The sequence below is a fragment of the Carassius carassius genome, chromosome 17 (assembly GCF_963082965.1).
Source record: "Carassius carassius chromosome 17, fCarCar2.1, whole genome shotgun sequence".
Taxonomy (NCBI): domain Eukaryota; kingdom Metazoa; phylum Chordata; class Actinopteri; order Cypriniformes; family Cyprinidae; genus Carassius; species Carassius carassius.
Window position 1 is genome coordinate 14,011,654 of NC_081771.1, and position 16,727 is coordinate 14,028,380.

At 37.1% G+C, this 16,727-nt stretch overlaps 1 protein-coding gene across 2 annotated transcripts; it reads left to right on the plus strand.

Moving 5' to 3' along the window:
- Positions 1 to 423: 423 nt before the first annotated feature.
- Positions 424 to 16,700, plus strand: LOC132161158 (ubiquitin carboxyl-terminal hydrolase 1-like). Of its 2 annotated transcripts, none has more exons than XM_059571002.1 (9): positions 424 to 550; positions 6,587 to 6,761; positions 6,846 to 6,972; positions 7,728 to 7,826; positions 9,494 to 9,660; positions 9,789 to 10,438; positions 10,906 to 11,073; positions 11,172 to 11,373; positions 15,056 to 16,700. In XM_059571002.1, the coding sequence occupies exons 2-9, from the start codon at positions 6,592 to 6,594 to the stop codon at positions 15,807 to 15,809; spliced, it is 2,337 nt and encodes a 778-aa protein (XP_059426985.1). In that variant the 5' UTR covers positions 424 to 550; positions 6,587 to 6,591; the 3' UTR covers positions 15,810 to 16,700. The 2 variants fall into 2 exon arrangements, with proteins under 2 accessions (XP_059426985.1, XP_059426984.1); XM_059571001.1 differs by lacking the exon at positions 424 to 550 and adding an exon at positions 1,209 to 1,362.
- The last annotated feature ends 27 nt before the right edge of the window (positions 16,701 to 16,727 follow it).

Genomic DNA, 16,727 nt, shown 5'->3' on the forward strand with positions numbered 1-16,727 from the left:
TTTTGAATCATAACTACCATGCAAACAGAACTGTTGGTTCATTATGTGAGATAACATGATGACATTTACCCAAATACTAGAGTCAGACAAGCTTTATGGAAGTTATCAGTGCCTTGAAGTGTGATTTCAGTTGTTGATCACTGCACCACCTAGCGAACTCAATGTTGGCACTGTGACATTTCCCGTAGCTTCACTGCATCTAACTAGAATTTGAATGGTTCTTTTTATTCATCTCATATGTTCTGAATGAAAAAATGTACTGTATATACTTAAGCTAGATCAGACTGGATGCTTTGTAATGCTTCATGTTTGTGATGCTTCATTCACACATTATGCCTTTTTTTCTGTTTCAATTCTTTTAAAATGCAACGGGTATTTCAGAATAAAGACACCAAGTTTGTGGTGATTCAGGTGTGCTTAAATGGGGTTGGAGCTGAACTCTAAAGAACAGTGGCCCTCCAGGAGCAGGACTAAACACCCCCGATGCTGATGGTTGATTTAACGTTCCATTGATCATGCACTGTTCTTGATGTCCATCTACTGGTGAAAGGTAAGAAATACTTTTTGCACATAAATACTTTTTGTAATAATAATAAAAACACCTAGATAAAACAAGCATTTTTGTAATATTTATTTATTTATTATTTTAGTATTATTTTAGAATAAAAAAGCAAGCTTGAATTTATTGTTTTTTTTATGTTTTGGTTAAGAGGACCGTTGCAGTTTCTTGCACTAACGTTTGTGAATGTGACATCACAAATAACTGCGTCCTAAACAACAATGAATTCCTCGTTCTCGTCCTGCGTTTGATAACTTTAGCTTTAAATACATGCCGTTATGATGTTTTGGAAAAAAAACCACTACAAATATTTTAACCAAAGAATCGATTTATTTATAAGAAAATAAGACCGTTTCCCGTGAAGCTCCTTATTTAACACTGATCCAGATTCAGCCTTCTGTTCTGTTCACAAACCCAAACCGTCAGGCGTTTACAATCGACAATCACATTACTGATCTCAGATCGGTTTAAAATGACAGTCTGCCCGTTTGTCAGATGACATAGTCGTCCAAACTTATGCCTGCAATAATATATTTACTTTTATTCATGTAAAAAAAAAATCGTAAACAAAAATACGTATTTAATCATACAAATCGCGGCAGTGCTACTTATTTAACTACACACAATTTCTTCGACCATCTCCTTTTGTTCAGGCATTAGCGGAGGATTCTCAGTCGTGGAAAAAGCGCCAAGTTCTACAGCAGAGCAGACGCGGTTGTCAAGTTTGTGTAACGTTATATTTAAAACGAAACCGCGTTCTTGGGATTGCGAAAATGTTACGCGTGCATAATAAGATTCCTTAGGTAAGATAATTAAACGTAGTTCTATTTTTATTACGTAACTCAGAAGTAACGTTACTCTTGCAGCTCATGTTGTGTGGCCTGGGCGGCTAACGTTTAGTTTTCCCGCGTTTCGTGGCTGATCGTAAATATTTTGATTGAGTTTGTTTCGTTTTTTTGACATTTGGTTTGGTTTCTCTTTCATCTAATGTATTGACAGAGGTGGAAAGAATTCAAAAATATTCTACTCAAGTAAAAGTACCATTACATTAATGAAATTTTACTTAAGTACAAGTAAAAGTACCAGTCTAAAAATCTACTCAAGTAAAAGTAAAAAGTAGCTCATTTAAAATTTACTCAGAGTAAAAATTACTTAGTTACATTTTAACAGTGGGAGGGAGTCAAAATGGGACAGGCCAAGGGTGTCGAACTCAGTTCCTAGAGGGCCACAGTCCTGCACAGTTTAGATTTAACCCTAAACACACCTGATCCAGCTAATCTAATCATTTAGGTTTATTTGAAAACTACATGATATGTGTGCTAGAGCAGGGTTAGAACTAAACTCTGCAGGGCTACGGCCCTCCAGGAACTGAGTCTGACACCCCTGGGATAGGTCTATTAATCTCAAACTAGTTGTTTTTAATTAAAGGAATCAGTTATTTAGAATAATAAAACATTTGGGCTGTTACCAGGCAAATCAGTATCAACAAACTCATCTTTTAATGCAGAGGAAATGCAGAAGATTCATTGGAAGTGGCATTTAGATGTATTACACTGTTTAGTGCAGGACAAGAATGCATTTAACCTGCAGTTACAAATGCATGAATAATGTTTTGATATACAAGACATAAAATGTTGAATACTCATTTGAAATGATAAGAAATTAATTATTTAAAAAAAAATCAAAAGATACTTTAAATGTGAAATTAAAATGGCCAGTATGTGTCAGCAAGTCACTGTTAATAAGCGAGTCATTGCGACTGAACCGAATCATTTAAACCGAATCATTTAAACGGTTGATTCATTCAGGAACGAAACACTGTCACGTTGCTCAGAGACGCAAAACTGTGCTTTGGTGGCTGTGTTTGGAATTATTTTCTGTTGTAGAAATAGAGCTAAAAAAGGCAATATGGTGTCTAAAACGCAAGTCTCTTAATTAACATGTTTACTGAATAGGGTGACCACCTGCTAATAAGCCCAAGTGGGGACAAGGGGTACGTTTCTGAGGGACAATGTGGGACACCCCATGGGCAGACTCACTGATAGTGGTTTACCCATTTCTAGCACATACCACCTTGCATGGTATATTAATAATGCCCTATTCCCCTAAACATGTGTAATTGCTGATGTATGCTCATGACAGAATTGACAGATGCACTTCCACTTACGATTTACTTTAGCTATTTTATTAATTTTTCATTACAATTTATTCACTTTAAATAAATTATAATATAAAATTATAGGATTAAAATGAATTGTAGTTGCTCAACACCACAGGAAAAGTAAAAAAAAAAAAAAGTCTGACATCACAACTCAAGGGAAGGGAATTCACTCATTCACTAATCCCTATATAGTGTATGGCAGTTGAGTTCACTATATCAGGAAGGAGTGAATAAATAAATAAGTGAACGGATTCGGACAGTGACGTATAACCTACACTGCGCGTGAGACTTGGAGCTGTTGCAAAAACATTGCCATGTGTACTTTTATATTACATCTACCTAATTTTAGAAAATAATACTAATAGCAATAATACTCAAAATTACTTTATATTGCAGTTATACATACCTCCCGCGTCAGCTTTGTGGTTTCATCGATAGTATATAGTAATATACAGTGTTGGGAAGGTTACTTTGGAAATGTAATAGGTTACAGATTACAAGTTACCCTGTTTAAAATGTAATAGTAGTGTAACTTTTTCAATTACTTTATTAAAGTAATGTAACTAATTACTTTTGAGTACTTTTTGATTACTTTTCTAAATTTGTGAAAATTAAAGAATAATAAATGAAAGCATATACACCAACTTAAATACATTTATCTAATAAGCATGTTACGTATTCTGTGTAATAAACTCCTGAAACATTGGTGTTTTTTTTAAACTGCTGTCTCTTTGTATATGATGATAGTTTTCTCAAAATAAGTAAAATGCACATGAAGTGACACAGAGCAGTTCTAGAAATTATGTTTATGTGCTTGTGTACTCCTACAGTATATTGAGATGGCAGAGGTTGAAAACACTGCGAGCTTCAGTAGGCCTATGTGTAGTAAATGAAACCATGTCTTTGCCATTAATTTACAGGAGGGGCGGACTGAAGAAAAAATTCAGACTGGAAAATTCAAACTCATACAAACAAATTCATGGACAAAACTATTTTTTTGTATGGACCTGACATAAAAAAAGGTTTAAATCTTTAATTTGGGGACATGCAAAATAATTGAAAGTTCTCTCCTGAACTGCACCTTCACTTCCATTTTTCTCTTCAGTCTTTTTATTTTGCCCTGTTATCCATCTCTCTCATGACTTTAATACTCAAGATTGAACAAAACTATACTTTACAATACAATACTCTACAATACTACAATATATCCTAATACTGTACACGAGTCATGTTTTTCCCTAACAAAAAATTACCATGCTTTTATTAGCCTCTATAAAAGTAAAATAACCTTGTTTTGTTTTTGTTTTTTTGCAAATGGATTTGTATTCATTTTTAAATAAATACATTTGTAAAATAATTTTACATTTTTGGTTACCACAGTTAAACAATAGTAACCATTTTCTCTGGATTTATAGTTAAATATTAAAATGTTAATTTTCGTAAGGGTTGTGGGGTTGTCTCTCGTAGCTCCCCCTAAACCTATAAAAAAAAATCTGAATTTTTTTCAGCTAAATTCCTACTGTAACATTACAACAGATAATAATGATGTCCTTTATATAGTATTTTGAGTGATGACTGATGAGCAACGTGCTGCTGCTTGATTAATTAAATAAAAAAAACAAAGACAAAAAAGCATCTTTACAGATGAAACTGACCTAAAACCCTGAACAGTAGTTCTGCTTCTCTGCTCCAGCTGTGCGCTTCCACAGTCCACTCTTTTCTCTCTTGTTCTCTCGCATTGATTACTCTGAGTCTGATCCAACCCGTTTGGCGGAGGCGTGGAGAGCGCGCGAGTCATGACTAACAATTCATGACTTATTAGAGATTTAATTATCAAATGGCGGATTCGCAAATGATCGCTTTAGTATACAATAATGATATTAAATAGTGGGGCAAAATCGGCTGCCAGGCCACCGGGAATTGTCCCGGTTCTCCCGGTGTCCAGTCCGCGCCTGATTTCCACAGACACGCAGAATGTGCAAGTCATATATTGCATTTTTGGGGCTTAATATTCACAGACACTAGTCGATGTCATGTTTTGATTCAAGTGTACTGACCTACTTTTGATTTAGTCATCCAAAATGTGGCATATTCCGTCCGCGTTAGGCATTCCGTTTTTATGACTGGATTCTACGAACCAGACTGTATTTCCGCATCCCGGAAATTACTAGGGCGGTATGTCTCAGAATAGTCAGTGCAATTTTGGGAAAGAAATCAGTTAAATCTGTATGTGGATGTGTGTAAATATTCAAATGTAATCCCCTTTGTAATCGTTAAAAAATTCATAAGTAACTGTAATTTAATTACTCATTTTTTCGTAGTAACTGTAACTAATTACAGTTACAATAATTTTGTAATTAAATTACGTAACGCCGTTACATGTAACTAGTTACTCCCCAACACTGGTAATATATATATATATATATATATATATATATATATATATATATATATTGTAATGCTTTATGTTCATAATCATTAATTGCTATTAAAATAACGCACTGAGAACAAAAATAAACACATAAACGTTCATAATTATGTATTTATTACTTTTAGTATCTTGACACTTGCTCAAGCAGCGTTTTGAGCTCAGATAAGATGGTTGTTGAGCGTCCACAGGCGACTGTTAATTTTACATCGGAATACACTACCTGTTATTAACGGAAAAATGTCAATTATCCACCAAATTATCATTTTTGTAAGTTAACAACGATGCCACCTCAGTAAATTAGTCAAATAGTAAACTGAGTTATTGCCTGCATAACATATTTTAATATAAATAATGTAGCAAAAACGTTAAAACAGAAATAATAAAAATGTAAACTTCATCTCTCATTCAAACTCGCTCGCTCCCGCTCTCGCAGTAGCGTGCTGAACTGTCAAGTAATGTTCGTTTGGCTGCCTGGGGCTCGAGGATATAGAGCCATCAACTTTTTTTGAGCAAGCATTGATTTTGCGTGACACAGTCTCAATTTGCGGGACGCATGAATTTGGCTTCAAACACTGTGCGCGCACGCGCTACGCGGGACGGGTGGTCACCCTATTACTGAACTGTTATATATATGTATGTATATATTCATGATGATTTTTGGAGGAAAAGATGGCATTTTTTGTGTGATTTTGATTTAATATATGAAATTATATAAATATGTGAATTTTCTGCCCCTATATCTTCAATTTTGTGATCATTCTAAATGCATTTTAGGAGACTGAATCACAAAGTAAAAGAACGCACTATAAATGCGCGCACACATCATTAAAACAAAAATAGCACACTCCTCACCACTGTCTTTTTGGCTAATTTGTGCAAAACCTCTTGCTAAAATGTCAAAGCTTCATTTTAACCACCAATGCAACGATGCAATTATTTAGCTTACCTCTACATTCTTGCGAAGGGTAGCAGGGTATGTCTTGTCGAAATTTTATAAGCTGCTACTTCCTAGGCAAGTACAGCTTACACTGCATAATAGAGCATACATATGGCCATGGGTTCACTTCATTTCCTTCGAGTTCAACTTCAGAATATGACGGGGTTTCGTTTTCAGCGGTGTCTGCACCACTAACGCCTGTTTTGACCGTCTGCATCTTTCTTGTGATTTTAGCGCCAGTTTGCCCTCCTGCCCATTTACTGACGTAGTTTCCAGGGAGCGATTTATTTTTTTTATTTTTATTTTTTTTTTACTCAGTAATTAATGTGTTTTAAAATGTAGCGAAGTACAATACTTCAAACAAAATATACTTAAGTAAAAGTAAAATTACAGATTTAAAAAAGTACTTTAAAAAGTATTAGTACACAAAAAAGCTACTCAATTACAGTAACGCGAGTAAATGTAATTCGTTACTTTCCACCTCTGTGTATTGAATAGTTAAAATGCCCGGACTGCATAATGAAGGTGGAGTGGTGGCTGCAGTTGGCAGTCCTGTGAAGAAGAGCAAACTCTCTCTAAAGTTCTTCCAGAAGAAGGACACCAAAAGAGCCCTGGACTTCTCAGAGGCCCCTGCAGAAGACAACGGCACTGCAGAACCAGAAGAGACTATGAAGTATGGAATTATGTTATTAGGCTATTTAATACAGATTATGTTTGAAAATACCATATTCATTTTTCCTAATTGTTCTCTCTCAAGTCATGACCAGGTTGTGCCAATGCCTTGCCCTTCATCTCCTCTCAGTTGTGATAAGCGCGAGAGCCTGGTCCCCTTCATTGGGTTTAATAATTTGGGGAACACTTGCTATCTGAACAGCATCCTTCAGGTATACTGTTCATCTTACCCACTAATCATGTATTATTGACGACAATCAGGCAGGACACCACAGGTGAATAGGTAATATTTATATACATAATATACATAATACATAATTAATTATGATGTTGCTTTATTGTGGCATCCCAATAAAGCACAAAGTCACTTTTACGGACTTTTAAATTGCTTTTAAACCTGCTGGTGGAATGACCTGGCCACCTCAATCCGAGCAGCTGAGTCCTTAGCCAAATTCAGGAATCAGCTTAATCCGATTAATCCTTAATCGGCACTCACTATTCTAATTCTATTCTTTAAACAAAAAAAATCTAACTACCCTTCTAATCTTTTTGTATTTTATCTATTTTCTTTTTATTTATTATACAATTATAAAAAAGACCTCTAACACTAGCTTGCTCTATTCTTTTTATATTCTATCTGTTTTCTTTTTATTTATTATATTATTTAAAAGCCCTTGCTTCATGTACTGCATTTAAGCTAACTGAGACGTGTTATAGCACTTTTGCTGTTTTTGCTGCTTCCAATGTCCTCATTTGTCAATCGCTTCGGATAAAAGCATCTGCTAAATGACTAAATGTAAATGTAATTAATCTCTGTGTGTATGTGTGTTTGTTTATACACACACATACATATATATATATATATATATATATATATATATATATATACATACACACACACACACATTACATTACAGTAGCTTGGATCCCACTGATCAAAATGTGTTACCCTTCGTTCAAATTTTAGGTCTTATATTACTGTCCTGGTTTTAAAGAGGCCATCAAATCGTTGTGTCATATGGCTAAGCTGAAAGACAAACAGCAAGAAGATGGTGCCAAAAATGAGGTTGGTAAATTTAATCTTTTAAAAGGTGTTTTCCTTTGCCTTGATTATGCTCATCCTAAGTATATATTAGGGCTGTCACTTTTATGAAAAAAAAAACATTTTTAAGACATAAGTGTTCATTGAATCGGTTGTAAAATCGATTTTCCATGTCTAAAAAAAAAGACGTTTCCTTTTTCAACATCAAATAAAGGACGAACGTAAAGAGAGCGCTGGAAACGCACAAGTCAGCAATACTTCTTATTTATTGGCATGAAGTTTCGTGCAGAATAACAAACAGCAACAGGAGTGCAACATTCTCGAAAAAATATATATGCAGAGGGGACGGCTGCCATAACAAAAGAAAAACATCACTGCAGGCTTCAACCCGGCTGCATTTATGATTTAGGCAATTCAAAAATCTCCAAGATTATTTTAAATAATGATTCAATCCATTTCAAACAACTGTTAAAAAAAATGAAACTTTAAATGGACTTGAGAACAGGCCATCTGTGTTTTTTTATTGAACGTAACCGACACATATGGCGCTTTTCCACTACACAGTACCAGCTCGCCTCTGCTCACTTCGACTCGGCTCTGTTTGGTTTTCCACTGTGTAAAAGTTGTACCTGTACCGGCTTCCAGGTACTTTTTTTCGTACCACCTCCGGCGAGGTTCCAAGCGAGCTGAGGCAATACTATAATGTGATGTGAAAACACAGCAGACTGCTGATTGGTCAGAGAGAATCGTCACTATTCACTGCGTCATCATTACACTCCTGTTTTTTTCAGCAGTGTTTCGTTTTGCTGCCCTCAGCCTCTCCTGAAACAACGTTTGTCTTCTTGCTGTGAGAAACAGCCACATCCCGAGGATCAAAAACAACATGCACTCGATTTCCTCCATTGTCCTGTGTGTGTGGGTAGCGGGTGTGTGTCGCGTAGAAGATTATGTCACGGCAGTTTCCTGCAGCGTCGCTATGACAACCAGGTACTATTGTGGAGGTACTATCTGCAATGGAAAACGGAGCGAAAAGCGAGTCGAGCCGAGTCGAGCTGGTACTGGTAATGGAAAAGCGCCATTAGGCTAGGCGGCTCTAGGCAGGCATAATGAAATGCGCAAAAAGGCTAGGGCCATTACAAATTAATTGGACAGGAAAACAAGTCGATCAACATTTTCGGGGTCCAGAGCAGAGCGTTTTTATTCACTATATGTTTATTCACTATATTTATGCACTGATGTCCCAGGGACACTCTGGTACAGCTGCACAAGGTGAGGGGTATTACTGAGAATTTTCTACCACAAAAGCCGGTCGCTGTCAGCTTACAATGGTCCTTTTCATAACTCAGAATCTCCTGTAACTAGATGCGCGAATGAGGTGAATTCACGTCTACCGCGCCTTGAGACCTCTAGACGCATACTGCACTTTCGGAATTCTTTATTGTTTAATTATTTTAAAATTAATAGTGTACATATTTGGTTAAAATCGATTGCCTATTTTCATTTTCGAAACTTTTTTTGGTTGGGCCGATCGTGCAATCGATTTTCAAACTAAAAGTGACAGCCCTAGTATATATCAGTATGAATAGCTTCAGTGTAGGGAAAATTTAGCTTCTAATTGAATAAATGTATAGAATAGTTTTTCACGTTAAAATTGTTGCCTTTACTATAATTGATTATTTTTATGTTATCAGGGGGACATGGTTGAGAACACCCTACCTGTTCCCATGGAGCTGCTGGGTAGTTTCCACAGCATCATCTCTTCTGTTGAGCAGTTGCAATCCAGCTTTCTGCTTAACCCAGAAAAATACAGTGAAGGAGAGCTTGCCACACCACCTCGCAAGCTGCTTAACACGCTCCGGTAATGCTGTGGGCCAGAGCATCATTCAGCAAAACTGAAAAGACATTTAAACCTCTCAGAGTTTTTTTTCACTGTAACCTTGGCTTTAATGAGTTTCCAAAAAAAACGGTTTGATTTCTCCATTGCAGGCAGCTTAATCCAATGTATGAGGGTTACTTGCAGCATGATGCACAGGAGGTGCTGCAGTGCATCCTTGCTAACATCCAGGAGGCCTGTGACAATATTAAAAAAGAGCAAACCGACAACCAGAAGGACAGTACAATGAGCAATGGAATGGGGGAGTCTAAACACGAGGATGATGGTAGCTCTGATGGCCAGTTGAGTGGAAAGAGGAAGAGTGACACAGAAGCAGGCAATGCTAAGAAAAAGCCAAAATCTCAAAGCAAATCAAAGAAAAATGAGGGAAACGTGCCTATGACCCGCTCAAAACGAAAATCGTGCAGCAACATAACCACAGAGAGTTCTGACCAGAGGAATGGAACTGTGGAGCAAGAGAAGGACAGAGGGAGCACTACAGAAGAGGAGAAGAATGACAGTCCCCCAAAAGAGGTGGGCAAGAGGACAAGGAGAGGGAAGCTGGGCTGGTTAAAGCCATCTGGGAAGCAGCCTAGCATCTTCTCAAAGTTCCGCAGCATGGGACGAATTACTTCACATGTAAGAGGGAGGTTGGAGACCAAGGAGAAATCAGATTGTAGTGTCCAAGAGAAGCAGGAGAAGGATACCTCAGAGAATGAGAGTAGAACTCAAGAAGTTAAACAGAGTCTGGAAAAGAATAAAGGTAATAAGTTTTACACACAATTGTGACCAAATCTCCAGCCGTTTATTTTTATTTTAATAATGCAGATATTCCACAATTAAACTATTGTAAATAATTATTTTACATAATACATAATATATGAACATACAAGATGTGTACTATTAACTGGCCAAACTGATCATATGTCTAATGGAACTAAGATTGTAAATTATGGAAATGGGAAAAATAAGTATAAACTGAGAAATTATAACAAGGAATTTATTTGAAGAGTTGCAATAAAACATCTATATTTTTATTTTGTATTATTTTTTGTCAACTATATTTTTGTATTATTTATCATGGCCACGAACTGACAATTTGTTCCCACATCCTAATTAATTCCCTTAGTTTAGTATATTGCAGCCACATTGATTAAATGAAAAACAACAGTATAAATGATTCAATAATAACCTCTTTAACTAAAGAATTTGCCTGTATTTTGTATTTAGAGCAATCAGGCCTGGATGTGCTGAAGTGGATGTTCCAGGGTCAGCTGGTGCTGCGGACACGCTGCCTGGAATGTGAGTGTTTCACAGAGCGGAGAGAGGACTTTCAAGACATCAGCGTACCTGTGCAAGAGAAGGACAACAGCTCCTCTGACTCTGACAGTTCTCAGAGTGAGTACTTTGATAGTGTTGAATCTATCTCTGTTTGTGACTGTCAGTCAACACTTGGATGCTGCTTAGATTTTTTTAACTATATCCTCCTTTTTCAGTTTCTCCAGATCCCAAGCCTGATCTGAAAACTCTAAAGTGGGCCATATCTCAATTTGCATCTGTGGAGAGGATTATGGGTGAAGATAAATATTTCTGTGAGACCTGTCATCACTACACAGAAGCAGAGAGAAGTCTTCTGTTTGACAAAACACCAGAAGTCATCACAATCCACCTGAAATGCTTTGCTGCCAATGGCTCTGAGTATGTATCCTTTACAGATTATTAATGCTTAGTTCCAGAGCTGCACGATTCTGGATAGATTGAGAAACACAATTTTTTTTGTCTCAAATAGAGATCAGAATTCTGAACTTAACAAAATAATGTTTCATTTACTAGAGGTTGACAAAATATTAATTGCTGCAGTCTATTGGTGTTTAATTTAATTATTTAAAAAAAAATTATAACATATAGTGTGTGTGTGTGTGTATATATATATATATATATATATATATATATTTAGGACTATCAGCGTTGACGCATGCTTTAGAAATTTTCCTAACATGTTCCAGTTCTGATTCCGGTTCCATTAAAATCATTAAAGTGATGTGACATACAGCCAAGTATGGTGACCCATACTCAGAATTCGTGCTCTGCTTTTAACCCATCCAAAGTGCGCACACACACAGAGCAGTGATCACACACACACACAGACACACACACACTGTGAACACACACCCGGAGCAGTGGGCAGCCATTTATGCTGTGGCGCCCGGGGAGCAGTTGGGGGTTCGGTGCCTTGCTCAAGGGCACCTAAGTCGTGGTATTGAAGGTGGAGAGAGAACTGTACATGCACTCCCCGCACCCACAATTCCTGCCGGCCCGAGACTCGAACTCACAACCTTTCGATTGCGAATCCAACTCTCTAACCATTAGGCCACGACTTCCCCTTAAACAAGTATTAGGAAATAGTGGTAAGGAAAAATGCACAATGCTCAATACTGTTTATTACTTACTGTCAACTTAATTTAAAGTTTGGCAATGTCAAAATGCAACATATTACAGTGTACAGATCTTCATAAGTAGGGTTGGGTATTTTTAGAAATGTTCCGGTTCGGCTTCTGGTTCCATTTAAATGAACTATTATTGTTTTTTTTATTATTTTACCTTCACTGAATGTAGCGTTGCTGGAAGGTAGTAAGTAATGTTGAGTAATGCTAGTCCATCAATCAGCATGTGTTTCAAAGTTGATGTTTTTTACACCATCAATAACGTTTTGCTTTTCAAGCAGGAATAAGCTTGTTGGCCAAATAGTCCCTTGAGGGCTGAGACACTTGTTAATTTCCCTTAATTAATGAAATCTAAACGGTTAAACTTATAAACATGTATACACACTCTCCATAAAGTCCCTATTTTACAAATAATAATGCAGTCAGGAGATGGTGTGATGTAATGATTGGTTTCGACATTTTTAAACATTTAAAGTGCATTAAAATAAATATTTTCTATCAATTTGTTTATCACTCTTGAAATGACCTGTATACTAAATAATCTAACCCTCATACTTGCATAACAATAGCTGTCTATTTATTTAGTGGTCCAAGTTGAAGCCAGTATGTATATTAATGACAATATGGGACAAATATAATTTAATTTAGTGGCATTAGATGTACAGTCACACAAAACAATGTGCACAGTTATCAAAGGCGCGAGTGCACATACAGTCATGGGAAACAATGTGTTCGGCAATTAAAGACGCGACAGCACAACGAGTCTGTGGAATGCGCGTCATTGGAATCAATGTGCTCAGTAATTAAAGAGGCAGAAAGGCATGTTTGTTATTCGGTTCGTGACATCCTTTACGGGAAATGGCTAATACTCAGAACACCGGCGCAAGGCTTCTAACAGCGCTTGGTCATGTGTTGCACCAGAAGCGTTTTCGGAACCGAAACTTAGAAATTGCTCGCGTTTCCAGTTCTTTTCAAAGAACAAACCCGGCTCTGAATAAGAACCGGTTCTCGGTTCCCATCCCTACGCATGCGATTAATTTTACAATCCTTAACGCGTTAAAATAATTTAATGCAATTAACGCAAAATTACTGAAGCACAATTTCTATTCTAACCCTTTAACCCAATTTTTCTTATCTGCTTGCGATCAGATAATTTTAAGTTGGTATACTCTGGAGAAGTTTTCAATTCAATGATCCAGGAAGTGAATGCGTTCAAATAATCCATTAAAAACAGTGCTAATATAAAGGAAACCAGGCTGATAACGTCAGAGATTGTAGAGCTCTGTCATATTCTGCTATTGTCTCTGAAGAGCGCGAGCCCTCACAGTCGCGCTGTGTGATGTACAGACTGATCAGACTGTCAACACATCCCACCACTGTATGGCCAGAAGAGACGCAAACTACAGTTTCTCAACTGGATAACCAGTCTCGCTAGTAGATTTTTGATGGATGAAGACTGCAATCAAGGTAAAGACTATGACAATGGCGTACAGGAGTCGTACAGTAAGCATTTGTGAGTCCGCTATAATAATGCGAGTATGAGTGCTCTTGACGCACTGATCGCACATTTTATTTATGAACAGCACAGACATTTCCATACATTTACGTCGTTTCCACACACAATCACAATAATGCATGGATTGGTCTACAGTAGTAGATACATGCAGGCGGTTGGTTTAGGGAATTTATTATTATTATTATTTTTTTTTTAATCACCATGTAATCCTGTTCGGTATCGCAACTTCTCTAAAATGTAAAAAAGCTTTTTGCTGTTGCGACTTTCTTAAAGAGTTAATGTAATGAAAATGTGCGCATTGAATTGATTCAGTCATGTTCAAATCATCACTAAACGTTTGTCATGACATCTCTCTGCTCGCATAATAAATATTATTTTAGAAATGATTAATTATTTTAGTTTAACACGGCATACTTGTTCAGTGATAACTTTGAAAAAAAAAAAATAGATAGCCATAACGGTCTTATCAAGTACTGTACGACATTGTATCCGAATGCAGATACAAAAAGTTTTGTGATTGTTACAAATACTGGTATTTGCTCTATGGTATTGTGAAGCACCTTTATTTTAGAGTGTATGACAATATTTACAGGATGTATTGAGGAAGAGCCCAAACTACTTTCAGTGGCCAAGTGATGCTTATGGTCCACGATATTGGTACAGATTCGGTGTAATAAACAATGCATGACTGTATATTTCAAGTTGTAAAAGACATTTAGTTCCCACTTTAAGTGAACCTTAGTTCCCAGGTCTTTGACAAGATGGATTAAAATGCTGATAGTCAAGAAAACATGAGAAAAAAAACATGACAGTATGATTGAAATGTAAAAATAATAATAATAAACATTTATTTTGTGACACCTAAAAGAGAATATTTGGTGCCTACCTTTTTTTTTTCTTATAGGAGCCAATGGCTCCTTAGTCAATTTTTTTTGTCTGGAGCCCCATGAACAATGGAACTAAGACAGAAATAATATTAAGTGATTGAAAAGACAATCACAAAGTGTTTGTGAAGCTGTTTCTCACCTAAACATGCATGCTCTTTGCGTCAGTGGCAGCATGAATGCAGATTTGAATTTTCTAGTAAGACTTTTTCAAAGATTTAATAGATGAATCATTCTTTAGAAATTAAATAGCTTGGGTGTTTGAATCAAGATCGCAATCTTTTAACGATTAATCGTGTAGCTCTGCTTAGTTCCTATCTTTCAACTATGGAAGCCCTGAAGGGCACGGTGAATTGTCCATGAGTCTGTTTCTAATGTTTATTACAGCAGAAAAAAATACAGGAAACATTAAGACTCTGAGAAATAAGGGTAAAAATGTTTAGGGTTTAGCAACTTGAGACAAAATATTTTATTGTTTATTTATCACGTTTTATAATGTGCATTAAGAATTTGGTACAATGTTCCTCAATCTTTAGGATGGATCCTTATGCTGGCCTTTCCAAGGTGAATACTCCTCTGCAAACCCCTCTCAAGCTTTCCCTGCACGAGTGGTGCACTCAGCCTGATTCTCCAGACCAGAGCCATCACTATGAGCTCTTCGCCGTGGTCATGCACAGCGGAGTAACCATCAGCAGCGGTCACTACACCACTTGCATCCGCATGATGGATCTCCATCGCACCACACTCAGGCTTCAATCTCAGGATGAAGATCAAGACCGAGAGGAAGACACTAAACAGAAGAAAGAGGAGGTACCACAAACAGAGTACGATGATGGTGAGGTGTCTTTCAGCTTGCCTGGCAGAGGGACAAATGTGGCCAGAGTCAGCACGACAACAAGCATGTCCAGGAAATCAGGAAGCAAAAGGTCCTCCGAGGGTGTTGGGCTTTTAGGAGGACAGAGAAGTGTCACCAGTTATGAGCTCAGCAACAGCAATCAAACCAATCCAGAGAAGGCTCCCGGCTCGGCCGGTCGTGCTGCCGGTTCTTTGCTTCAGAACACAGTGAAGAAAGAGCCAGAGGAAGAGGGAGTTGATGCTATGGGCGACGGAACCCAGGTGTGTTTTGACCTCGCTCTGCAAAACCTTTTGGACTTTGAGGGAAAGTGGATGCTGTTTGATGACTCCGAAGTGAGACTCTTTGAAGAAGAGGACTTCCTCAGAGCCTGTTCCCCCGAGACATGCACCACCTCTACACCTTACCTGCTATTCTACAAGAGAGTCTCTCAGTAAAAAACAGCCGAAGGGACTCGGTTACGAAGTTTTACTGGTAAGACGTGGACTGTGAAAGTACATTGGTAGGAAACTGGAAAAGCAAGTCAGGATGTGTTAATGGTCGATATGTACGTTTGTGTAACAAGTGTCAGTGAAAAGCCGATGTGAATCTTTCAAGGCCATGACATTTGTTGCCACTTTTTTTGTCTTACTGTTTTTGTACTTTATCTTCTTGTTCAGCAAGTCCATGTCATCAGCTTTTCAATGACCCTAATTCAAACGCACCTTGGCACTTACTGTAGTTCATGTGACAGTTTTCATATACTTTCAAGCATTCCATAGAAGCTCTAATGAATAGCACAAAATGATTTCTTGTGCACTTAAATTTTATATTTTTGTAAAAGATCAATTCATGCTTGTTTGGGTTTTGTCTCACGTATGAATTCACATTGTCCGTTTTGGAGAGTATTATTAATAGCTTGAAAACCCAAAGTAGATTTCACATTAATTTCTTCATTTTTTTTTATTTGATACTAGAAAGCACAGGCAATGTGTTTTGTTCCCTGGTGCAGACTATTTGCACACAGAGAATCAAATTTAGGTGGGCAACCTCGAAAGCAGAGCATGTATAATTTGTCTATAAATGACCACAGGGAAAAAGTGACCTATTTTTCCAGGTTTTAAAGTTTATCAGCCATACCTCAGTCCAGTCTAAGAAGCTTTTCTATCTAATGTTGTGAGCAGACCCTGCGATTACACCAAGATCTCTATGAGCAATAAATAAAACAGTTCAAGAGAATCTCTTACATTCTGTTGTATATTTGAGGCAGGGAAAATGTAAATATTTTTCTATTACCTGGTTATGTAGATTCTTATTTGCCACATTAAAATACCAACATATAAAATTAAGTCTTTTGGTGCAGTTTCTTTAACAAC